The sequence below is a fragment of the Convolutriloba macropyga genome, chromosome 2 (assembly GCF_964194025.1).
Source record: "Convolutriloba macropyga chromosome 2, txConMacr16.3, whole genome shotgun sequence".
In the NCBI taxonomy this organism is placed as follows: domain Eukaryota; kingdom Metazoa; phylum Xenacoelomorpha; order Acoela; family Convolutidae; genus Convolutriloba; species Convolutriloba macropyga.
In genome coordinates this window covers 74,170,883-74,197,856 of record NC_134469.1, presented here as the reverse complement: position 1 = coordinate 74,197,856, position 26,974 = coordinate 74,170,883, and the positions used below count along the sequence as shown (strand labels likewise).

Genomic DNA, 26,974 nt, shown 5'->3' with positions numbered 1-26,974 from the left:
AGAGAGAGAGAGAGGAGAGAGAGAGAGAGAGAGAGTTTATTCCTCTGAGTATAAATGAACATCAAAACTATAATATTTCATAACGATCAGAAAGCTTCAAGTTAACATTGGGCTACACAGAAAATTGCAAAACACTCAGAGAGGGCTCCAACATTAACGGATCCAACAGGATCACTGGAAATTGCCCTGTCAAGAGATGTAAAAATGCAAAAAAAAATAAAACAAAAAAAATTGCAAAGAATCATAAGATAAAAGCCAAAATTCTCAACAAATTAAAGGAATTTTCAACTTTCGACCAAATTTTTAACCCCTTCATAAACCCCGGCAACAGCACGTTAAAGCCTTGTGTGATGGTTTTTTTCATTATTAAAAAAAATTCAAATTGTGAACATGGGAAATTGATTAGGAGAAAACAGTTTTTGTTAACTTAAAATTTGATAAAATGAAGTTATCCCTAATTTTGTGCACCAAAATGACATACGAGAAACCAGAGAGCTGATCAAAATTCGGTGGCAGAACATTGCTTTCCATTAAAAAATTAAACAGCTTGGCACCTCTGTATCTCAGTCAATTCTGTTCATGTTTTCGTTTAAATCTTGGTTATTTTTAACAACCATTTCATTGACCTTCTTGTCAAATGGGTTAATCGCGATTCACAGGAAAACAAATCATTGAGATAAGTGTCAGTATGCATTTTATTCACTGATTTCATCACAAATTTTAATAATTCGTATACATGCAATTCGTGAGCAGTTAAGATTTTATATTTCTCAAAAAGATGGGCGACATTTGCTGTGTACTGCAGGAGCGAAATTTGTCTAAGAATTTTCTTTTGCAACCAAACTAGGGGTTCAAGGGTGCTGTAATTAACACATCCATATACCAAAATGCCTTACTGAATTATTGGTTTAATATTTGAAGAATAGTATAGCAATAAAACTCTTTTTGAAATATATTGCCTTAACTTTGACACAATTCCGCATTGAATAGACAATTTCTTTTTTACCTCTTCAAAATGCGTTGTGAACTTAAATCTTTATCTACATGTACTCCAAGATTTTTGCAGCTTTCTGATTCAGGTAAACTAACAGAACTTAATTTAGAATTACAACGCCTATTGGAATTAGAGGCACTGTTAACTATTTTAATACTCCTTTGACAACTTTTCTTAGCGTTTAGTGACAGCCTATTCGTATTGAGCCATTTCTTCTCTGTTTTGACTAAGTCTTTTTGTATTGAATGAAAACAAATATTTCCTGCTATGAGGTTTGTATCGTCTGCAAAGAGAACAATTTTGCAGAATTGGCGTACGTCTGGCAGGTATTTATGTAAATCAAGAAGAACAGTTGGCCAAGAATGGGGCTTTGTGGAACTCCACTGTTTAATTTCTTCCAATAGGGTTTACATTTATTGACCGAAACACTTTGCTGTCTTTGTGATAAAAAATCTTTAATCCAATTAAGGCAAACGCCTCTTATGCCATATAATTCAAGTTTTATTAACAGGATTTCGTGGTCAATCTTATCAAAGGCTTTTTTAAGTCAACAAAAAAGGTGAAAACTTCCAAATTGCTGTTTTCACGAATGGTTTTGGTCAACTTTACAATGGCATCAGTTGTGCTATGTTTTTTTCGAAAACCGAACTGATTAGGATTAAATAAATCGAATGTTTCAAAGTATGTATAAATTCGATTATACATGATACGTTCAAATATCTTACTCCCTACAATGAGCAGTGAAATTGGTCTGTAGTTGTTTACGTCGTCTTTTGTTGCTCCCGCCTTATGCAGTGGCACAATTTTTGCTCGTTTTAATACAATTGGGAGATTACCATATTTAAAAGAGTTGTTTATAAGATAAACAAGATGCTTGCATGTAAGGGATTTTGTTTCCTTAATCAAACTATTTCTGATATCATCAATTCCTGATGATGATTTCTCTTTTAGGACGTTAATGACTTTAATGATTTTAATGGTTTCTAGGGTTCTAGATAAATTTTGTAGTCCTACAGACAATATTTTTAGAGGTGTGGCAAAAATTTTTGATCGAGTTGCTGTGAAAAATATAATATACAAGTTCAAAGAATTTTTTATTCGCGCTCCGGAAATCGAAAAACTCCACAACGTTTTACATCAATCAAGGTGTTGGTAAAAAGCAATCCTGATAATAAATTAGCAGTTCACAAGCAAACAATTTCTTGCAATTTCCTACCCATTTTTGTTAAAGCGTTTGGTATGTATGGTATTAAGGAAAGCATCTTGCAGATTCTTTGATCAATCATGGCCCAACACAAGGTCACAAAGTTCAAAACAGAGGTTTTGCTTTGGCGCTAGAAGGATGACTAGAGGATTGGGATCTTTCCCATCATAGCCTTCTCCCAGCTTAGTTGCCATGTTACATATAGCCCCCCATCATGGTAAACTTACCGCATTGGGGGGCTATAATGGAGCAAATTTAGTATCATACTTCTATTAAGGCCGGTTTATATAGTATTAGCCTATTAATAACCTATGTTTTGAAGTGTTTTTTTTGTATAGCAATCGACATGTGTGCAAGAGAGTTGGATAATTGTCACGAGAAGGCCAGGTGCGATGCAACAGCCAATGGTGCATACAATTGCACATGCTTGCCTGGGTTTCAAGGCGACGGCTTTGTGTGCAAAGGTTGGTCAACTAATTAAATTACAATTGACCTTCTATTTCAATTTTGATATGTGCGGACGATCAAAGATATCAATCAACCTGATATAAAAATTTTTTGGACAATGCTGTTTCAAATATTCTTAATTTTCATTCGCTTGAGTTGATGTGATTTGAAATTGTTGTAACTTGGTACGTGTTGTGTCTCTATATATTCTCGTCTTCGAATTGGGTTGTTTTTTTATAAATTTTTTTTTACAACCAAAAGGTTAAAGACGCTTGAAACACAAAAACTACATCTGCAATTCATCCAAGCATTCATTAATATCACTTTAAGTGTGAAATAAATCATGAGTTATTTTAAATTAATAAATTTGTTTTAGTCCTAATGATAAATTGACTTTCGAATGCTTCTTTTGACTATCATTATTGATAATTGGTTTCAGACATAAACGAGTGTGATCAAGTGCCAAGTGTGTGTATCGGCAATGCAGACTGTACGAATACAATTGGCAGTTATTTGTGCACGTGCTACACTGGTTACATAGACTGGGGCGAGGATATAGGGTGCAGTGACATTAACGAGTGCTTGGTACCCGATCTGAACGACTGCTCCGAGAATGCCGAGTGCATCAACATCAATGGCAGCTTTTCTTGTATTTGTGACGAGGGATACAGTGGAGACGGCGTCATCTGCACAGGTACTAATTTCTCTTGATGACTGTGTTGACTACTACTCCAATAGCTACCTTATTATAAATATGCAAATCGATATCTTGTTTGAAGTTTCTGCGTCTTTATTTTAAACACTGGAGCTCTTTGGAAAGTTAAGCAGAAACTGATCTACACATTTATTGGGCGTAAAGGTTCGGGGCAGGAGGGTCTTCAACTTTTATAACCGCGCTTCACTCTTCGAATTTATGCCTCATCAAATGTCTTGGTGAATACTCTTACAGTCTTACAAGGCTGCAAAAGAGCTGCTCAGCAATCTCATGCCCTCGGGGAGCAATTCATTTGGGTGCTATTAGAGAAATAAAGAATCTTAAAAAATGATGAAGTATAAAACTTGTTTGTACAACTTCTTCCACTTTTCTTCCAACTGCTTCTACTGTTTTAAAAGATCGCGGCAAATGTCGCAGATGCAGATGGGTTTTCCTTGCATATCTTAAGACCAGTTCAACAAATAAAGAAGCAAGATGAGAACAGTTTAGCGGAATTAACAATTTTCACTGTGCAATAATTGCTATGAGTGTTTTTCACGTTTTAGAAAACAAAAAACATCCAGTCTGGACACACTGAGTGATTTAGGTGGAAGAGTAATTTGTATGGCTACCTCTGACCCCAGTGTAGCCATATACATATTACTTTAATTTCTTTAAATACACATTAATTGCTTTAATTTCTGAACAAACTTAAAAGACATAACTTCATGAATAATATTTACATGATATTAAAACAGTCAAAATAATCGAAATCATTGTATATCTTATGTTAAAGATAAATAGGCCGAAAAATGCAGAAACTGCTGAAAACGGCCAACGGTAGCGGTGCCGAAAAGTTGAGTTTTGCGATAGGTGTTGTTTTTAAGTGAATTTTGACAAAAATCTACAACAAATGTAAAAGAGCGTTTTTTATGGAAAATGAAAAGCTGAAATTGGTTAAATTTTCCAGTGTCCGGAAACTTCGTTAGCTCTCCGAAACATGAGTGTTTTCCTGTGAAACCAATTACATCTTTCAAAAGAAATTTCTAAATGCCCGCTAAACAAGGCCTAATGCACAGCCAGTGTAGCCCGGCTTTTTTCTAAACGTGACCGCTTGAAATACAAACATCTGATGCGCCTTGATTCAGACGGGAAGCGGGGTAACTACATTTTCAAGTGGGGCTTCAAAGAAGTAATTAGAGGTTATTATAGGTGCGTAGGATATTAAGCGAAAACTCGATCAGTCGAAAGGAGTTTTTGTAGCCATTATAGGTGAAAACTCTGAACTAAAGTTTTTGGGAGATTAGGTGAATACCAATTAAAACGCCTCAAGGAGGTATTGCAATATCCGATTGATATTATAAAATAGTTAAGTGAATATTTCAATTGACTAAGAGAAAAACAGCGTAAAAACAATTAAAATTGATCCCAAATTTTTAATTTTTGAACTTTTTTGCAAGGTTTTTTAACCCCAACTCCCCCAATTGTGCGTTTTTTCAACCGGTTGTTCTAAGTTATTTACACTAAATCTATTAATAAATATTTTGACCATTAGCCATTCTTTCTCTGTTACTTTTTTAAATCAAATTATTGGCCGTGATGACACTGGTTAGAGTAAAAGAGAAGCAAAACAATGAAAGCAGTGATACTTTGCTAAGCACTTTCAAAAATTCGTTTGCATGTAAAGGCGCCTTTTGGGAACGCTTGACAACTTTGACATCGAGTGGATTGTGAAAAACCTCTTTTAACTGTTTTAATTTCTATTGGCCTAGTTTCCACAAAACTTTAGTTCAGTACTTTTGCCTAGTGGCTACAACAATTTAACCGTTATTACATACCAAACCAACCGCTAATAAAATTTAAATTTAAAAGTTATTCCCACTTCGGTGCTTTTTTCGTTTTACTTTTATTAGTGAACTGCCGCCACTTAAGTTCAGCTGCTGACACAAAGAGAAATTTAGATCACAAAAGCCAAAAAAAATCAAGTGCGTTAACCCACTCCAAAAGGCAAAAACGTTGCATTGAAAAGACCAACACGTTTACAATAATTGCTTCAAACTTCGTTCGAGAGCAATTAAAATGAATAATGGAAAAAAAGGTGGGCAAAACTACAACCTCATGAAAATCACATATTGAACTGGTTAAGCGATTGAAGAGTATAAGTGAGGCAAGCGTTTTCTCACTATCGTGCTATTATCATGATCAGTTATGCATGATTATGATACGATACACATGAACATGTACGAAAAGCTCTCTTATAATGATTGGTGCACTTATTTTCAGATATTGACGAATGCTGGCTGAACAAGGACAACTGTTCCATTCAGGGTGGTGTGTGCGAGAACACTGTTGGTGGTTTCTTGTGTTTCTGCAATGAGGATGAAGGCTACTCTGGAGATGGATATGAGTGTGACAAATTAGAGCCAGAATGCGGTGGTAAGTTCACACTACGAACTGGAGATGTTGACGTTGACAAGGAGTAGAAATTGAGATTTCAGATCCTACTGAGTTCCTACTCGGTTCCTACTTGATTGTGATCTAGAAAGGATTTCAGTCAATCAGTCACATCATTTTTTATGTATTTTTTTACGTCATTTACTGTGCTAACCAGAGATGCAATATTTCCATTTCAGTTTTGTCCAAATTTAACGTCAAAGCTGAACGTCAAAATCATAGAGAAGCTTCATAAAAACGTCCTTCTTGTCTGAAAAGACAAATTACGAATTATTTCTTTCAAAATGCAGTTTTTCAGGAATAATTTTGCTTCAAATTTATGCATTAAATTTTTTTTTAAAATGCAGGTAATTTACCTGAATAGTGTGCAGGTAAGGAATTTTGGGTAAATTTTGCAGGTAAAATTTACCTGCTCATGGCCTTACCTGCACAGTGTTCAAGTAAATTTACCTATACATTATTTACTGTGTGCTGATTTCCTAATTTGATATGAAATTTACGCTTAAATTTAACTTAAACTTAAAGTGGCGGTCAGTAAGCGAACATTAAACGCTAATGTTGAAATGTTTTTTTTGCAAGTTGTTTGTTGTTTGGATGAAGGTGATTGTGATGAGAATGCGGAATGTGTGATCGAAAACGGAGACTCCGTCTGCAGATGTAAGGAGGGCTTCTTCGAGACTGCAAATGGAGAATGCAAAGACATCGACGAGTGCAGAGACAAACGAATTTGTCCAAATGTAAATTGATTCATGTTTCTTTCTTCGTTGCTACACATAGTGATAATAACTCTAATCTCGACCTGGAATCATGAGAAGACCTATTAATTTCAGGTGGGGATGGGGGTAAATGTTGAATTAAATTACATGGTCCAGGACCCTAGTTAAAGTCAAAGCTAATTCTTTTCATAACTCCAGCCTAATCTTTTCATGGGTCGAGTAAAGCTCTTTTCATAGGCACTTTGAGTGAAGCAGTGTTTTTTCAAAGTTATCTTGGGTCGAGCAGGGTCTTTTCATGTGTCGATCAAAAATCTGTTTTAAAGCATTTTGGAATTTTTTACACTTTTCTGCTTCTGTACAAACAGAAGCAGCATCGGTGGAAGACAAACGAGCATTGCACCAGAGCAGTCCAACCTGGAAAACAGTTGGAAAATTGCTAAATGACACAAAAATTTTTCCGATTCTCAAGATAAAGCAGCTATCTCGGCTGGACTATATTGCCACAATAGTTGATTGAATGAAACTAGGTCGTTTAATTCTAGTCGTTCTCTTCGCATTAGCCATGATGAAAATGTAGCGTTATTCATTTTTCCCTCTCGAATTTATAAATTCTCCCTTTTTACAAAAGCGATGCTAATTTTTGATTTTTTGATAGATTGTGGGTTCTTCTAATTTGCAAAAGATGGAGCATGCATGCTGAAGTTACAAGCAATAAGATTGCACGTAAAATATTTATTGTTCAAGGACACGTTTTATTGTCCAGCCAAATTCCAGGTAATGTTTTGTTGTCCAACCTAAGTCCAGGGCACGTTTTTTTGTCTAGTCAAATTCCGGACTTTTTATTGTCCAGCCAAGTTCCAGAACACGGTATATTGTCTAGTCAAAGTCGACGATGGTCGTCTTAGTTCTAGCCAAAGTCGAGGACATCACGCAAAGTCCAGACAAATTCTCTTCATACTGAAAATCTGTCGAGGACAGTTTTTTCATGCCTTAAATCGGTCGAGGACAGTCTTTAATTAATTCCAGGTCTAGACATGAATTTTATTTTCCATTAGCACTACTGAAGCATGAAGCGTGGTAAATGATGAGCAATAATATTGAGACGAAGGTTAAATACACGCAAATAGGCAGCAATTTTAGGTTCTTAAAACACATCCGATCTACAATATATGTGACGCAGTTTTTTTAAAAATCTTTTTCGCAGTCGGATAAAAAAATGTGTACAAGTTTATCTGATCAAGATTTGAAATTTGAATCATCTTAAAGCTAGGACGCTCATAAATTTGCGTTTTCACATAATGTCTCAACCCCTCTCAACCGCAAACTTTGCTCCATTTTCTAGCGAAGAGAGCAAAATAGATTTGTTTGAAATTTTAACACTAATAAATTTTGTTAAGAACTAAGTTCCGTTAAGAACTTCAATGTTTTTTTTTTACAAAACCTTCTATAAAATGAATAATGTTTGATGACAATTTCAGTAATGAGTCAAAATCAATAATTTAATAGCCTTTGAGTACTTATAGAAATCTTCCTTTTGACCACTAAATTTTTATGGACGTAGGAAGCACAGTAAAAACCACGAATTGGTAAAAAAAATATCTACACCGTTTTGTTTTTTTTTTTAAAAAAACGAAATTAAACGAGATTTATTATGCAAGAAAGACAGTTTAAGCTGTTGCGTTGAGATCTGAGCCAATTTTTATTCAGAATCAGTTCTGTAATTCAATTTAATGCAATATGAAACAATTTTTCAAATGTGTGCAATAATTGCTGTTTTTCTATTTCATGTTTTGGCTTTAAATATTTTTTTTAAAGAATAAGTGCTTTATTTTCAACAAAAAATTATATGCAATCAAACCAAAAAATTACAGGGGTTATTGGCATCAAATTTTTAGTTTGAAACGGAAAAGTCTGCCCTAAAAGATAAGGAGTATATTATTTCCTCCTCTCGATGAATTATTCCATGAATTTTAGGAACCAGCTACTGCTAATAAGCTCCTATCTTCTCGGCAAAAGTGAAATTCGAACAAACTTTGTGACTTAATGGTTATTAATTGCTCTCAAACAAAGTTTGTAGCAATTACATTAGTCCCGTTGTCTTTTTTGTGCGATTTTTTTGTATGACCGATTTTTCGTCTGACCCTTTTGATTTTTCGTACCCAAAAACGGGATCCGCACGCCTGACTAGTCTCTAAGTATGCGATTCATCAAAACTGTTTTGAGGAGATAATTCCACGTGAGAAGGGCTGTTTTTAATCTTAGAAGTCACTCCCCCTCAACCCCCCCCCCCCACAACCCCCCATCAATTGACCCCCCCCCCGCCCACTCTGCTCACCCACCCCTAATGGTACTATCCCTAAGCCCCAGCTGGCTACTACCGACGCCAACCACTCACCGCTCGGTTGGGAGCTGTTTGTTAGTCGGTTATGTTAACGTATATTTATATTGCGATTGAAATTTTAGGTGGGGATTTAGGATTGAAAATTTAGTTAGGCGGGGTCAAAGATGACAACGAAATAGTCAGACTAGCGTTCAGTTCCTTCTGTCATAGAAGGCCGGAAAAATGAAACTGCGGCCGTCTGAGAGCAACTTGATTTCGAAGGTAACTGGGTGATCGTTTTGATATTTGTAGCAAAAGTGCATCAATACCCCTGGGTCATTCACGTGCGAGTGTGAGGGGCCTAACAAAGAGTTGGTAGATGGAGTGTGTGTTGATGTGGATGAATGTGAAGATGACGATGCTTGTGAGCTGGAGAGCCAGACATGTGCAAACATGGAGAGCTTCTCACCATCCCAGCCGGGATTCAAATGTTTCTGCACTGAACTTGACTGCTTCGAGGAGTACTGCGACGATCCCAACCGTTAGGAACCTCCCTTTGCTTTCTTTGTTCTTTATCTCGTCTTTTTTCACATTTCTGTATGTTGATGCGTTCATTAAACAAAACTGCACTTACGAATATCACGAAACTCAACGCATATTGGAAATGTAGTTTCTTTTTAACTGTTTAGTGGTGGAAAATATTACTAACAACAAAATTTTCAAAAGAAACACGACTCATTTTTCTTAAATGACTGATGAATTAACTTTGAACAGGTTGAGGGATTCATGCATTTTCAGGAAAAAAAGTTTTTTTGAAGTAAATATGTATAAATTATTCTGATTATAACCCTCAGGTTAAATTTCCACATGCTTTCGAATATTAAATAAATTAATCACAGTATCAGTAACATTAACATTATTATAATCTTTAAATTGTAGCTGTTCGTTCTTAAAGGTAGAAATAGGATTTGAACGCTCGTATTTGTCTGTTAACTGGTATTTTCTTGTGCTGATCGAGCAAAAGCTCAGTTAAAACATTTCTAAAACAAGTTTTACTGTTTAAAGTTTCTACTGAAAAGGTCAATTTGTTCCATTTTTAATCACTTTTCAGGATCAGAGATTAGTTACTCCACTTCCTTTTCGTACTGTTTTTTTTTAATAATAATTTGATTTGTTCTCTTGTTCCGTCCAGCTTTTAGCCGACTCGTAAACACTTTGAAATTTTCGGATGTCACAAATGTCTGATATCTGTTTGAAGTTTCATTAAGCTATTTTTCGAGATAGACAATTCGGCTTACAATTTACTATCCTTAATGAGAAGTTGTCAAAGGAGTGGTCAAGTTTTTTTGTCGAATATGACAAACTTTTATTCCCGAGTTAATTTGCCTAAACACGTTTTTGATTTTAGAGTTTTGTCAGACAATTTTAATTTTTGCTGCTTGGTTTTGACTGCACAATTGGTTTTCAATTTGAAGTTCTGGTTTTCGAATTTGGGTTCTCTCTCTACTCAGAAAGGTAAATAAAATGGGGGTTTCGCAAAACTTTTTATCTAGCCGGACTGATATGGACATAAACATTATTAATCATTTGAATATAATTTTAACATAGTAATTAATATAATAATAATGATAATAATAATAATAATAATAATAATAATAATAATAATAATAATAATAATAATAATAATAATAATAATAATATAATAATAATAATAATAATAATAATAATAATAATAATAATAATAAACATAGCTGGCAGATTGCCAGAAAATAGCCGCAATAGATTTGTAGATCGACAGTCTAAAAAAAACAGTAAAAAAGACAGACCAAAAAAATTCGTCTTTTCATTGAAGGCTGATCTGTTATATTTTGAATAAAAATCTGTATAAGTTATCGCTGCCTCTATTAGTTGATCTCTAATAACCTTCATTTAGAGTGACACACACCCATTTGACCTTATCTCTTTGAATTAAAATAATTAAAAGTCAATTTCAAAGTGAGGAAGTCATTTTTGAGAGTGAGGTAAGTCAAGTGTGACCAAAAATTTAATCACGCGCATGAACAAAAAACTCGCTCCACTAAGAGCGAAAAATGACGTCACACATGCAATTCAGTTGAAATTGCATGAACGAATGAACAAAAAGTGGCTGTGACGTCATATGGTCTTAACAAAAATCATGACGACGAAATAAAAAAAAAACCAAGAGAAGGCCAATAATAGCCCCAGCTATCGCTGTGCGGCTATTAATAATAATAATAATAATATCAACATATTAAAATAAATATTGATAATCATATTAATATTTAACAGTGGACTGGTTGTTGCTGTGTTTAGCTTCTCCAGCGAAAGCGCAAGAGTGTGATAAACCCAAAGTGTGTGACGAGAATGCGATTGTGGTGCCACAGCTCTACTCAGAGTACAAGTGTGTATGCAAGGAGGGATACCAGGGAGACGGCATCACTTGCGAAGGTTCTTATTTTTGAGTTTTAGATTTTACTTAACAAACTTATTTACAAATGGCCAGTAAATTACTAAGAATATTTATCGACAATCAAAATAACAGCTTCTCATCTGCGTGCAACAGTCACACTCTCATTGAGAGTGGAGACACAACTTAAATCAAAAACTAATCAACTTATGTTCTCCCCGTTTTCATCAGGTAAAATCTTATTGTGCGATTAGGCTAGTAGGCTTGTTTATAGTAGCGCTATGCTTCTACTTAGTAGGCTTCTTTCATAGTAGCAGTATACGTAACTTTTTACTTGTAGAGAGACCTCTCATTTTTCGTGAAAATAGGGCTAAAGTGTTTGTGTTGTTAAAGATGTGGACGAATGCAATTTGAATCTGGACAACTGCACTGGTAACGAGACATGTGAGAATACAGAGGGTGGCTTCGAGTGTGAATGTCGTCCTCTAATGTGCGAAGGAGGTACTTAATAAACACTCTTTTCTTTTTAGTCGTTATTCAGCAGCAATTTTTCTTAAAGGTTAACGAAATGAAAATTGTCTAAAAATAGCCGCGATAGCTTAGTAAACCTCCAGTCTCAAAACGATGATGAAGAAAAATCAAAACCGAAGAAGAGAACTTTTTTACTAATTGCTGAGATGTCATATTGTGATTCGGTATAAATTCATAACAACTTGTATAAGAAGAAATTGTATAACTTATGCGTTGTTTCTACTAGTTGCCATCGAGTAGCCTTTTATTTGAGGTCATAATTTCAGTTGACCTTATCTCCTTCAATTAACGTATGCAAAATCTTTGAGAGTGAGGAAAACTATCATCCAGAGCCAGTTAAGTTATGTTTGACCAAAAACTTTATCAAGCTAAAGGACAGAACACAGCGAGGCAAGTCCTGAGTTATAATCCAAAGCTTTGAATTAACTAAGGACAATCATTTGTTTCCAGCAACATCAAAGCTATTGAAGTCAACAAAGCACATGTTCCTATATGCACGAAAATAAACAAAAAATCTTAAAATCTTGAATCAAAAAAAAGAAATTAATTTTAAATTTTTCTTCAGAAAATTTTTTTTTTAAAGAAAAGACACTTCATTTACACATTGACACTACGGGTCCTCAGAATGAATAAATAGTACAACAGACTTGTGGAAACCATTTTGAATTGGTCTAAAAAGTCCTTCAATCTACAACTTCGTAACCGATAGAGGGTTCTTAAGGCGCAATTTTGAGACCATCAAAACACGTAAATTTTTAGATACCGTGATCACATTCAATTTATTAAAATTTGAAATAAATACCAACATTTAGTACTTCCATTCCACTAGGGGAACAAATGACTTTTAAAAGACAAAAAAACAGCAAGAACGAGTAAAAAAATCTTAAGTTTTTAACACAAAGTTGTCAAAGTCAGTATTAATGTTAGCTATAACCTGAGAACAATAAAATAGATACAATTTTGTCTCATTAGGTAGCTCATATTACCTATCAATAGTGAGACAAGTCAAAAGACAGGAAAAACATAACCGACTAAACGTCGGAAGAATTGCTCGCGAACGACTAGTGGGAGCTCTAATCAATTGCAGCCTGCTTCAGTCCGAGGGGGGGCTTCAATTAACCACATTAGAGGTTAGGATATACCACTATTAAGATTTAAAGTGAATAATGGCATTAGTTTCGGCGCACTTTTCATTTAACTTTTAGTATTAAATTGCCGCCAATTGAGTTCAGCTGCTTGAAATTGTGATTGAGAGAGAATTTTGGATCACGCGAATCACAAAAAAGTCAATGGCGTAAAAGTCACTCCAAAAATCAGAACGGTCAAGCGAAAACTGTGCATTAAAAAAGACCAACACGTTTACAATAATTGCTATGAACTTCGTTCAAGAGCAATTGATAAACACATACCCTGCAGATTGCCGGAAAATAGCCGCCGTTGATTCCCATAACTCTATTGGGATTGAAAGAAAAGAAAATATCGACAAAAATTGATTTTTGTAAAAAAAAACATTTTTAGTACGATTTAATTTGATGTTATTTTGTAATTGAACCTACTCCTGTCTCTCAGTGAGAGGCTACAGGGTCTAGTATCAATACCAATAAGCATTATATGGGTAAAGCGGAAAAAAGTTCGACGAAGTAAAAAAATAGGAGCGCTATAATAGCCGCCTGAGAAGATGAGGGCGGCTATTAATAATAATGAGCAAAACTCAGACATTCATTAATATGATACAAATATAAATGGTGCCCAAAGTTATTAAAATTTTTCGCTGTCAACTAAAACACCTAAAATAAAGCACTTACGCCTCATTAAAAAGTCTATATGATCTACCTGTACTACTAGAAGTAAGCAAAGGGACGTCAAAAGCGACAACAATTACGGTCAAAACGCAAAATTTCACGTTGAGTTAATAAACGTAGATAGTTTCGGTTATGAAAACTGTTAGCTATCAACTAAAACACCTGAATAGATCTCTCGCCATTCAGACTAAGCAATAAGGCATCAAAAATATCAACAATTGCGGGCATAACTCAAAGAAAAGAATCACTTTTATTTTATTTGAACAATTAGGAATATGGTTCTCACTCCACTTGAAAATTATTTTGAAAAATAAGCTTTTCTTCAGGCAAATAATTTCTCAATGAAACCTCTTACCAAAAAGCGGCTCCGGTTATGGTGGTTTTTTTTCAGGCATTTTAAATTGAATTCAATTGAATTGAATTTCATTTACCAGCTACATAACATTAATTAAACAAAACAAAATTTAATTAAAAGAAGTTACGGCTGGACGGACCCTTGAAGAGATTACAGCCTCATCTAGCAAGAACCCGGTATAATATTTACGAAAACCAACCAAAATTACAGTAAGTCAAAAAAAATAAATTGAACACTTCATAGATATCCTGATTATATAGGTAGGTAAAGGATCTTAAAAAGGTTCTGAGCTGACCTGGAGTCAGTTCTCTTATGCTTTCAGGAGTTAAATTATTTTCTTGTGCGAAATTGTACGCTACGATAACTTTGATCCGCAGTGAATTTTTATTGTTTTTTGAATTGGGTACAGATAAAAGTTTGTGCGAGACTCTTCTTAATTCACGATGGTTGCTGAGCGAATTTAGTTTTAAATAAGCTGACTCAGGTTGTCTCAGTTCGTCGAACATAAATTTGAAAAAATTATTAGCAAAAAATTTAAACGGTAAGAAGTTGATATTTTGTCATGATGTTCCTAATCGCATCCGTTTTTTGTTTAAAGAAAATGGCCCTACATATTCTTTTTTGCAGCTTATAAATTTCGTCAAGGTGTGTCTTATAAGTTTTTCCATATATTAAAAGACCATATTGTATTGTGGACTTCACATAGGCATTGTAAAAGTTTAACATTTGATTTTTAGTGGAATAATTTCCTGCCCTATAGGCAACACCCGAATATTTTGCTAACTTTTTTGCAACTTTTTTACAGTGGTACGTAAATTTCATCGATTTGTCAAAATTACTACCCAAATATTTACATTCATCTTTAATTTGAACGTCTTTGAAAACGCCGTCTAGGTATTTAGCTTTTTTGTTGCAGCCAAAAGGCATCAGCATGCATTTGTTTTCATTGATCGTTAAACAGTTCTGATCAAACCATTTCTTAATGTTTTTCAAATCAGAGGAAATATTAGCATTTCTATTAACTGAGCACGATGTTATGGTAGTATCATCTGCATACAAAACTACTTCCAAGTTTCAGCAGCATTGGGGCATGTCATTAATGTATATTAGAAAGAAAGTTGGCCCTAATATTGATCCCTGTGGTACGCTGTAATTAACATCGATGTAGTTTGACGTCTTATTGTTCGAAAAAACATCTGTCAGAGAAATAACTTTTAATTAAATCGAGTGTTTTTCCTCTGAAACCATATGAAATAAAAATATGATGGTTGACTGTGTCAAAAGCTTTTTTAATTCAATGAATAATGACACCCCAGATAGTTTGTGTTCTAGTGCCTCAGAGATGGATTCAGAGAACTTTATTAATGCATTGATGCAGGATTTTTTTTGGTTGGAATGCAAATTTCTTTGGATTTAAAATTCTATGTCTGCCAACAAAACTCATAATTCTCTTATTGATGAAAACTTTCAAAAATTTTAGAAAACGATGTTAACAGACTAATGGGTCTGTAGTTCGCAGGGTCGATCTTAGTCTCCTCCTTGTGCAAAGGAATCACTTTTGCTTTTTTAAATGGTAAAGGGAAATATCCTTTCTCAAAACAGGTGTTAAAAACATTGCATAAGTAATAACATATTACCGGTAAGGAAATCTTAACCATTTCGCTGTTTAACGCATCATGACCAGCAGACTTTTTGTTTTTCAGAGACCTTATAATTTTACTTCGTTCACTTGGTGATGTTGGAAAGAAAACGCAGCTCTCTTCAATTCTTTTAATTTTACTGTTCTCTATAAAAGAAGGTTTAGATGACCGAGACAGATTTTCGCCAATTTTTGCAAAAAAATTGTTCAGAATATTTGTCTCAACGTTGCATATGTTGCTTTTTTTCGTGTTGCAAATTGTTTGATATGCCTGAAACAAGCTTTTTTTCGTTTTATCAGCCCCAGCCAATGCGTCATAAAATTTCCTTTTCTCATGTCCAATAGTTTTCGTAACTGTATTTCTCTGCTTTTTGTAACTTGCAGAGAAATATATTTACGAAATACTTTTGAGTACTGTTCAATTAGAAATCTTGTTTGCTCAAGATGATTGTTTTTTTCAGAGGGCGATGGACCGTGCGGAGGTGGCGGTGGCGATGGATGCGCTGAGGGTGCTGGTTGCTCAGGAGTGCCCGGTCAGGTCAATGCAGTGTGTGAATGTGAGAATGGAACTGTTGGAAACGGATTCGAAGAATGTGAAGGTATGTATGTGCACATAAGATGTAGATCAACACGTCTTTGCGCATCTGAGGAGTTTAGTGCCCCGATGAGCGGATAATTGATATTTTCTCTGTTTTACATTTCTTCAGTTTTTAAATCTAAAATTGCTCAGTGTCATTGAAATATGTCTCGTTCAATTTAAACTGTCATCAAGATCTTTTAGTGTTAGAAATTACATCTAGTAATTATACCGAGATCTTTTCCGTTTGTTCCTCCCCCAGCGTTCCTCTCGTTATCATAGTAAGACTGCCGTTTAAGATAGTATCGACTTGGTATTGTTGCTAAGAAATATTTTAAATCTTTTAATGATTTTCAAGAAATTCTGCTTTTTTAGAAGCTTTTATTATGAGCAATCTGCTTTTATTACTTCGTATGGTTAATTCGGTTCTTCCATCGATTGTGTTATTTGCGTGAACAAAGAATGTTTTCCTGTTCATATAGAAGAGGATCCCTGTGCGAACAAGACAGATTGTCCGGTGGACAGTACATGTGAGGTGGATAACTACGGAATACCTCAGTGTGTATGTCTGGAGGGCCGAACGGGTGACAACTGCACAATCCCAGTAGATCTATGTCAGCCACTAAATGGGGGAGATGATAGGTTCGTATTTTGGGGAAAATGCTCGAAAAAAAAACCGCGCAAAAGCACGGTCAGAACCCAACTCTGTTTGAGAGCAATTGATCACACTATCGGGAATCAATGTCCTAGTCTATGACGAAACTAATTGGGACCGAAGTTATAACAAAATAGCTGACGGATTGTAAGCAAATAGCCGCGCGACAGCATCTTAGATCTGCAGTTTCAAATCCATAATAGAAAACAGACCGAAAAATAAAACTTTCTTTTTTTATTAAAGATGAGATGTTATATTTCGATTAAAAATCTGTCTAGATTGCTGTTGCTTCTATTAGCTGCTCTCCAATAACCTTCAACTAGAGGGACACACAGTCAGGTAACCTTATCTCCACGAATTAAACTAACGAAAAATAATGTTTGAGAGAGGTACGTCAGGTGCGAACAAAAACTCAATCACACAAATTAACAATAAATTTGCTCCACATAGAGTGAAAATTGACGTGACGCACGCAATACAGTCGCAGTTGCACTTACTGAACGGCAAAAGTAAGTTAGCACCACCTATTTTCACGAAGTAAAAATTCAATTTTTGAGGCAATATTATTCCAACTTAAAATGAAATTTTGAGAACATTTTTTACACCATTGATCGCCTACAGTAGTCTTGTCGCCCACCTATAAAATTCATATAAAACGCAACGTTCACTTACCAGAAATCCCAATGCAGAGTTGATGAACTTCATCCAAGCTTCACAGTAAAAAGAAAGTTGTCACGACATGTTTTAAGGTTTGTTCAACTATGGCTTAGTTTGCAATTGTGTTTAACATTAGAGAGAGAGAGAGAAAGATACAAGTAAATTTTGATCTTGCAACGGCTGTTTTTTTACTGTGAAACTTGGATGAAGTGAAAGTTGTGCTTTATCTGAATTCAACAGGTAGGCAAAAGTCTCCAATTTCAAGAATTTAGGCAGCAAATTGTTCAAAAGCTCCGCAATAGACTTATTTACCGAGATAGTCTAGATAAAAATATGTTATTTGTTTTTGAACTTATTACAATTGCTTTTTGTTTTTTAGTCGCCATGCTTTATTTTTTACTCTCTTCGTTATATGGGACAGCTTTATTAACCTTGACAGTAAATGACCTTGTTATTAGTAATAGACAGTGATATAGCGAGCGAGGTGTTTATGCTAATTTATCCCGTAATTCATCTTAAAACTCCTTGCCAATCTGCGAAAGGGTGCCGTGGAAATGCCAACAACATTGCTCTTCTGCGGCGTGCGCTGGAGGAAAATAAAAACAAAATGGTCAGTCGACGGAAATAAATCATAGCAGGACAACTCCTGAAGTTCTAATAAAAGAATTGTCTTTAACCAAGCAAAAAGCTAGACCTTTAATCTTCTGATCCATGTCATTATAGCCAAAAATTAATGGATTTGTCAGGATAGCTCATTTCAAATGCTGTTTCGCGACTTTTGAAGTTGGTATTTAACTACTCTCACATGGAGTTTGACAAAATTATTGTAAACGTGTGTCCTTTTTCGGAGAAATTTTCACGTGCCTTTTTTTGTAGTACATTATTTTAAATTCACTTCTCGAGTGTCTTTTCCACGCTTGATTGTGTATCGTATATATTTTCCATGTATCAATTCAGTTTTTTCAAAATTCATCTATTAGGAGAGCTTTTTTGATCTTCATCTTGATTATTTTATTTTTTTTAGAATTGCGCCGTCTTTCAATGTATTGATTGTGTTTCAGGTGTACAAATGAGAATGCGGAGTGTGTGAACTTGGGCGATGGTGAATTCAACTGCCGATGCAAGGATGGGTACGAGGGCAATGGCCTTAACTGCTATGGTTAGTCAGTTCAAGTGTAATAAAACGATGCCAATAATAATTCGGCTCCAAGACCTGAATGACTTGCACCAATCCTGGCACCTGGATAGATTTTGGTACAAACCTGTAATGTTAAGGATGCCTGTTATATATCGATTTATATAAAATGCATACTATTAAGTCATGATCTCATATAAAGATACATCAAGAGATGATTCTGGACACTAATGGACATCATGCTAACTCTTGATGAACCACTGTTTCTACTTTATGTAATAGTACCATTTTATAACTCTATAACCAATTTATTGAGTGACATTTAGTTAGTGCTCAACATCTTTGGACTAACACTATTTGATGCCATTTTGTACAAAAATATCACTGATCCCAAAATGATGAGAAACGAAACCAAATTGTTTCTCGAGAGAAATTATCAAAACAAAATTATCAACAATTGAAGGATCTTAAAAGACCTGATAGTGCTGGGTTGTAGATTTGGACGAATGTCACGACATCAACCGAGAGGGTAACGTGTGTTTGGGCAAGTGTAACAACTCAGTTGGTGGGTACAAGTGTCTTGCCTGTATTGCGGACCCAGGGCTTACTGATGACTGTGAGGACATCGATGAATGTGCAGACGACGCCCTGTACGACTGTCCTGATGGCGAGGAGTGTCTCAATACTGATGGAAGCTATGCTTGCGTCTGCCCAGATAACAAACAAAGACTCACTGACGGCGCCTCTTGCACAGGTAACACAACGTAATCTTTTTCTTTTCTTAATTTAACAAGTCTGTAATTATACTGAACGTCAAAAGTAAGTTAGCACCCCCTAGTTTTACGAACAAAATTCATTTTTTACTCAATATTACCCAATCTTCTACTCAACATTTAAAAACTTTTACAAACTTTTAATTTGTACACCATTTCTCCCTTAGGCTAGTAGTCTGGCCTACTTAAGAAATTCTCCTAATACGTAACGGTAACATACCAGATAACCCAATGTAAAGTTTATGAATTCCATCGAAGTCTCTCAAGACAAAGAAAGTTGTTACAAAATCAAATTTTCTTTAAATCTTCTTTCTCTAATGTTTTACCACAAATGCAAACTCTCTTAATGTTGAACAAACGTGAAAACTTTCAGATTTTGAGACAACTATCTTATAGTAATGAACTTTACAATAAGTGCACTCGTTGATAAAGGTAAACGCAGAAAATGTAATTTTCTATGTTAAACTATCCCTTTTAGAGCCCAGTTTTAGTCAACATTATTTTGGCCGTTTCTTTTGATTTTTTTTTAAATCAACGCATAATCATCGAAAGTTTAATAGATCTAGCTTACTTCTAGAGAAAACCCAGATAGAAATTTGCCAGTTTTTCATAAGCAGCTGTATTTTGATTCCCACGTGAAACTGGTTCCACTTGCTCATAATTTTGTCAAATTTACAACGTAAAATTTTGTTTAAAATTATGGAGGCATGAGCAAGTAGAACAGATTTCACAAGGAAATACAGCTGATTTTGTAAAACTGATCGATTTCTATCTGGAATTTCTCTGTAAGTAAGAATTTCTCTGTAAGTAAGCCTGTCAGTTTATCCAAAAATTGATCTATTATTTTTTTGGTAATTAATTGCTCTTGAACGAAGTTCATAGCAGTTATTGTAAACGTGTGCGTCTTTTTTATGCAAAATATTTGCTTGACAGTTTTGACTTTTCGAGGGACTTTTACGCCCTTGAGACTTTTTGCGTTTCGCGTGATCTAAAATTCTCTCTCAATCACAATTTGAAGCAGCTGAACTTAATTGGCGGCAATTTAATGCTAAAAGTCAAATGAAAAGTGCACCGATACTGGTGCCATTTTTCACTGTAAATCTTAACAGTGGTATATGTTAACTTCTAATATGGTTATTTGAAGCCGACTATTGAACTTCTTAGTCCCATTTAGACTACCCCGACTGGCGCAGGCTGCAATTGATATAGAGCTCGCACTATTCGTTCGAGGGCAATTCTTCCGACGTTTAGTCGGTTATGTTTATGCGTTGATTTTTGTGAAAAAAAAACAAAAGAAACGGCCAATGTAATGTTGACTGAAATTGGCCTCTAACGCGCAATTTACTGTCTAAAATTGTTTTTTGTGCGTTTTCTTTTTTTCCGAAATTTCATTGCGCGATGGAATAACATTGCGTCAGAAATGGAATTTTGGCTTCGTAAAACTAGGCGTGCTTACTTACATTTGACGTTCAGTATATTTTCGGCGACTTTAACTCATAAGAATTTTTAAAAATGAAAGTGAATTCACGTCGCATAAATTACTAGTGAAGTCGCTTATCTTTTTAACAGGTAAATGACATTTTTAGATGAACAATCTTCAAGAACTGAACAAAAAAATTGTTTTGCAGACCAATTGATTCAGTGCAATTAAATAGATAGCGTTTCAATAAACTGAATTCGACAAACCCGGTGGCCGAGTGTAGCCGCCGAAATTAATTAAGTTGCGTGCCCAATAGTATAATCAAAATCACACAGAAAATAATCACACAGAACGGTATCACGAAAATAATGAGGATACATTATGCTTTGAAAGACAGATTATAAATCTGGTTAAATTAGAAGTTGTTCAAGTGACTTTAAATTTTTGATTGTTGAAATTATCTCGTGCGTGTAAATTATTGCTTACCTTTTGATCCAATTGCCTTTAAGTCGGGTTAGTTGACGTTGGCCTAATTTTTCGCAATCATTTGAGTTACTTGAGTAGAAGTTATGTAAAGAAGACTAACTTTATTTTTCAGAGTGCAGTGGAACCGATTGCTGTCATCCTGATGTACCAAGTTGTGAGACAAAGTTCCCTTGCTCATCAGAAGGTTTGTATTCGTTATGCCCAGTTAATGTATCGAAAGAGTTGCCGTAGTGACTCCGATAACTGATAAATTGACAGGATTGTTCTCAAATATAAACGCTCTGAAATGCTTGAATAGAGATGTGTTCGCAAATTTCAAATATGTTTTTTCTTACAGTTGTTGCTGCTGGAGCTGATGCATAGATCGGCAATACACTAGTTAAGTTTGGCGCTCATTTTCTATTTTTAACTAGCCACATTGCAATTTTAATGATGTTTAATAATTTTTAATACAAATATTCATTAGGTCCTTTCCTCTTTGAGTTCGTTTCTGACAATTTTTGAAACAAATTTTCCCGATTCCGGGAAAATTTTCCGGGATTCTTCATGTAACTTTTAATATTAAATTTTATACACTTCACAGAATTCACTTTCTTTCAACAGACTAGAATTTTAAAAGGCATGAAATACCCTGAAGTCCACGTCTCATTAACTGTGATTGTGTTTTCATTTATGTGAACATTTCAATGAAAAACAGTGAACAAACTTTATCTCGTGACTTTTTTAACAGCAGAGGAAGATGATCAGTTTGGAAAAATGAATTCAATTTTTAAGTTGCGTCTGAAAATCATTTGTCATATGTACGAGCGTCAAATACGAGTCACTTTTGTCAATTAGTTTTCAAAAATTATTTAAGTTAAAATTATAAAATTATTTAAGTCAATACAGTTCAGTATAGGTTAGCAATAGAATGAACCAAAGATATTGACATTCTATTCAAAAGTAAAGTATTTTAATTATTATCTCAATTTGTTCTACATTGTATTATTTTCTATTGAGAGTTAACCCCGCATTGAGAGCAATTGTTAACTCCCTTTAAATTTTCTTAACTCTCATTAAATTTTAAAAAATCAATTTCCGTTTTTGCGACAAAAATTTATTGCACACTTAATGGTTAAGTGATTTTATATTTTTCAACATAATAAGTGCGAATTGAACGAATTGACAGCTTGTCATTTTTTTGTGAATATGTTGAGCTTGTCCGTGATTTATCGAGTATAATGTCTTTCATTTTGCCCCCGAAGTATGTAATATATATTACGATTTGTACTATGTTTTTTTCAGACCTGAACTTCTGTAACCTGGAGCGATCAGAGTGCAAGCCTGTGGGGGATGATGATTACGTGTGCGAGTGTGACGAAGGGTACAAACAGGTGGATGACATCCTGTGCGTGGACATAAATGAGTGTGAACTATCTGACAACAAGTGTCATGAGAACGCAGACTGCGTGAATGAAATTGGTGCCTACTACTGCAAGTGCAAGGAAGGATATATTGGCAATGGAACTGCGTGTAGAGGTCAATTAACTTTTTTTCTGTTAGAGAATTTTGGTTCGAGTGTAAAAAACAAAGTCGTGGTGTTATCTCTTCCTAGACTGATGAGAAAGTTAAATATAATGCTCATTTGTCGATAATTTGATAAGTACCATCATAAAAATATCACGCACAGGTATCATTTCATATTTTTAAAAAATTGATTAATGATTGGATGGTCAGTAGATAATATTTTTTGTTTCAAGTTTCTTTGACCTTTTGGCTATATTCTAATTTTAATCTTAAAAAAACAAATTCAAGTAGAAAGTGAGAAAAAAAGCACAATATTTTTAGAATACTTCAATTCGTTACCTCAAAGTGAAAAGTGATGGACGATAGTTGGCGTTTTCTTGAGTTCTTGTTCACAAATTAACTGAGATATTTTTGTGTTCAGATATCGACGAGTGCATAATGCAGAATCTGTGTGACGACTTAGCCTCATGTGAGAACAAAGAGGGTACTTACGAGTGTACATGTCCACCTGGATACAAGAAGGCTATCAACTTCGGAACTTGTCACGGTCTGTTCTTAAATACCTTATGTTATATTCTCCAGGCCATATGTTATGAACAGACCCACTTCTGGTGAACTAATTTGGCGCATAATATCTCAATTTTTCAAACTGATTTTCTATGCAAAATTTTTGCTCGACGGTTTTGACTTTTCGAGTGACTTTTACGCCGTTGACTTTTTGCGTTTCGCGTGATCTAAAATTCTCTCTCAATCACAATTTTAAGCGGCTGAATTCAATTGGAGGCAATTTAATGTTAAAAGTCATATGAAAAGTGCGCCGAAACTGGTGCCATTTTTTACTTCAAATCTTTATAGTGGTATATGTTTACCTCTATTGTGGTTATTTGAAGCCCACTAATAAACTTCCTAGTCCCATTTACCCCCCCCCCCCCCGACCGAAGCAGGGTGCAATTGATTAGAGCTCCCACTAGTCGTTCGAGAGCAATTCTTCCGACGTTTAGTCGGTTATGTTTTTTAACTTTTTTCAATAAGTTTTAAAATGTCAGACCCGAAGCAATCAGATGTAGCTTTACTTCTTTATAAAGAAAAAACGTTTTGAGAACTTATTATTACAAAGTGCTTAATGACCTTGATTCATTAACATTATTTCATTACTTTATTTTATACATATCATTACTTTATTTTATACATATCATTACTTTATTTTATACATATCATTACTTTATTTTATACATATCATTACTTTATTTTTGATCACTTTCTATTACACTGCTGTGTGAGTATCGGTTTGGCATGCAAAATTCTGAAACTAGCTTCTATTATTATCAGGACCTTAGTCCCAGTTCTACATCCTCATTATAAAAGAAGTTAGTTTTCAAAAAGTTCAATTCTAAACCGATAATCACACATAGCATCTTAATACAAAATAAAATGTTCAAAAAGTAATTGTTAAGGTTAATGAACACGGCAACTCATGAAATTTTTGATATCATGATTTATCAAAACTTGGTTTTATTGGAATAAAAGGTTGATTAGATATCTTCTCCCGACGACGAAAAATTATGTTATGAAGCCGTCCAGCAAACAATGTGTTTTGTTAAATGTTTATTCGTAGGCTTATTTTGTAGTATCGATTAATATATAGAACAGATATACCCTATGTGCAATTTGTATATTTAGCCTCAATGAATCAATAAATGTGATAACAATTTAAGTAAAGGTAAAATCTATCGCAAAAGTAACATTTTTTGGAGTTTTAGTTTGTTTTTTCATTTTAAAAAGACAAGCTGAAAAACAATTTTAAAAAGACAAGCTGAGAATTTGTGAGAAATTAGAGCGGCAAACTTTTCCAGCTTTCAAAATAAAATAATGCAACCGCAGTTTCAAGTTTCTGATAGTTTTGGTATCATTTCATGAAAAACTACAATGAATGAAATAAGACTTATAGACAGCAGGCCGCTTTTTAAGTTGATCAAAACGATTTTTTGCGACTGAGTTGAAGCAACTAAATATGCCCTCCCTTGAATTTAAGTTTTTTCAGATATCAACGAATGTGCGACTGACAACGACTGCAATGGAACCAACTCAATCTGTGTCAACACCCCTGGAAGCTACAGGTGCATTTGCAAACAGGGCTACTCTCGCACACCTGATGGCAAATCATGTCAAGATACCAATGAGTGCCTGGACCCTGATAACAATGCTTGTGGGCCACATGAGGACTGTGTGAACGAGGAGGGTGGATACTCGTGCAAGTGTGGCGATGGTTTCACTGGTGACCCCGGAAACTGCAAAGGTAGGCAAACATGATCGTTCAGACAATTGACCTGATGGTTTTGTCCAGTGGCAGATGAACTTGCTATGCCCCTAGATTTTAAAAAAAAAACAAAATAGGGGCGGAACGCCAATTTCATGCGATTTGAGCTGACGTTAAATCTTCCTTAAAATTGGAATATTCCAACGAAGCGATCGTGCCGAAGTTCAATCACTAAGCATCTCGCAACATAACAATGTTTTTACTCAATGCAATCTAATGAAAGTCCAAAAAGTCAACAAACAACAATGATTATCCCTCTAAATCTATGCCATCAAAATATAACTCTTAATATTCAGTTACATATCAAAATTCAAAAAATCACCCCCCCCCCCCCCAAACAATAATGTTTCGAAACCCTGCAGTGCAATTTTTGCCTTTAGATATCGACGAGTGTCTCATGTCCCCTTGTGGCGACCTAGCAGGCATTCCCCCTTGCATAAACACCCCCGGAGGATACAAGTGCAACTGCACTGACACTACCATGTCCAACGACACCACCTGTGTCCCAGTGGACAACTGCAGACAGAGGTGGCACTCCGCATACGACTACGACTGTCCTTTCATGTCCAGGTGCAATGAAACGAGAGAAGGATACGAGTGCAAATGCGTCGACAAATTTGAAATGATTGACGGAAAGTGCGAAGGTAATTTTCATTCAAATCATTTCAGCTTCCGAGACCGTTCTCGACATTTTTTTTCCAAAAAATATTTAAACTTTGGTAAAGCTGATTTTTGAGCTGCCGGGAAACTACTGGCCTTCTCCCACTTCATACCAAGTGAAGAACATAATTTTGCCAAACTTTTTTGACAGCTCATAATTATCTTGCAAGTTAAAAGTTAAAGAAAGAGGAGAGAGAAGTTTTTATTGTTTTATTTCCTAAAATTTTTATTTTTTATCGGTAACGCAGTGAATGATGAAAATTTTTTTCAGTCGTTGTTTTCTGATGCGATTTTATTACAAAACAGACTTGGTTTAGAGGACTTTGTGGAAAATTAAGAACTGTCTATATACAGTCTCGTGATTTACAATAGTTCAGTACAGCAATACTCTGGGTGGTCGGCCCGGGCGATGAATTTTGACCACGTTGAAGCCATACGTTCTCTTAAACATTACAGTATGGTTTGATGTATACCTTACGGTCATCTGTCTTTAGATATTGATGAATGTGATGATAGTTCAACATGTGCTGACGATGAGCTCTGTGTCAACCTGTACGGTGGCCATGTCTGCTACTGTCCCGAAGGATTCTTCCGAAACTCTGCCAAACAGTGTGAAGACATTAATGAATGTGACATCCCAGGATATTGTGTGGGATCTGGCCAAGAGTGTACTAACACACCTGGTTCCTACGATTGCTCTTGTCTCTCGGGATTCAAACGAGATGATCGCAACGGAAGCATTGCTTGTGTGGACGTTAACGAATGCGAAGAGGGAACCACGGACCCCTGTCAAGACGTCGAAGGAAGCGTCTGTGTCAATTTGGTCATTGATCAGGACTCAAGTAAGTAGCGCAGATTACTCAGGGTTGTATATACTTTTTCTAAGGTTTGTCCCTATGCTTAAGAAATGCAAGCGCTAAATCTTTTTGTATGTTTCTAACTTATACCAGGTTAGTTTTAATAATTCATGGTTTCTCTTCACCAATTAATGATTTTTTTGAAGACCTTAAAACTACTAAGTACTATTGAATTAGATACAAATTTGGCAAATTTTAAGTTTTTATGATTCATTCGGCACCGGCTTTGAACAAAATGATTAACTTGCTTTATTGGTTTTTTATGCGTAATAATGGTTCTAGTTGTTGAGTCTTACCGATGACCTAATTATGTAAATATTCAGCGACCTAAAAGTTATTCTTGAATA

The 26,974-nt window shown here is 35.1% G+C and overlaps 1 protein-coding gene across 1 annotated transcript in view; it reads left to right on the top strand.

Annotated features, from left to right (window-relative positions):
- The window catches only part of LOC142334995 (uncharacterized), a 384,183-nt gene that overhangs the window by 319,035 nt on the left and 38,174 nt on the right, over positions 1 to 26,974 (top strand). The window contains exons 84-101 of the mRNA XM_075383322.1: positions 1,301 to 1,320; positions 2,458 to 2,662; positions 3,085 to 3,339; positions 5,623 to 5,775; positions 6,394 to 6,530; positions 9,142 to 9,370; positions 11,164 to 11,298; positions 11,651 to 11,758; positions 16,046 to 16,183; positions 16,644 to 16,803; positions 18,535 to 18,632; positions 19,105 to 19,362; positions 21,400 to 21,471; positions 22,572 to 22,805; positions 23,215 to 23,340; positions 24,835 to 25,089; positions 25,491 to 25,754; positions 26,265 to 26,612. Coding sequence (XP_075239437.1) covers positions 1,301 to 1,320; positions 2,458 to 2,662; positions 3,085 to 3,339; positions 5,623 to 5,775; positions 6,394 to 6,530; positions 9,142 to 9,370; positions 11,164 to 11,298; positions 11,651 to 11,758; positions 16,046 to 16,183; positions 16,644 to 16,803; positions 18,535 to 18,632; positions 19,105 to 19,362; positions 21,400 to 21,471; positions 22,572 to 22,805; positions 23,215 to 23,340; positions 24,835 to 25,089; positions 25,491 to 25,754; positions 26,265 to 26,612 — 3,195 coding nt within the window. The remainder of the gene's footprint in view (positions 1 to 1,300; positions 1,321 to 2,457; positions 2,663 to 3,084; positions 3,340 to 5,622; positions 5,776 to 6,393; positions 6,531 to 9,141; positions 9,371 to 11,163; positions 11,299 to 11,650; positions 11,759 to 16,045; positions 16,184 to 16,643; positions 16,804 to 18,534; positions 18,633 to 19,104; positions 19,363 to 21,399; positions 21,472 to 22,571; positions 22,806 to 23,214; positions 23,341 to 24,834; positions 25,090 to 25,490; positions 25,755 to 26,264; positions 26,613 to 26,974) is intronic.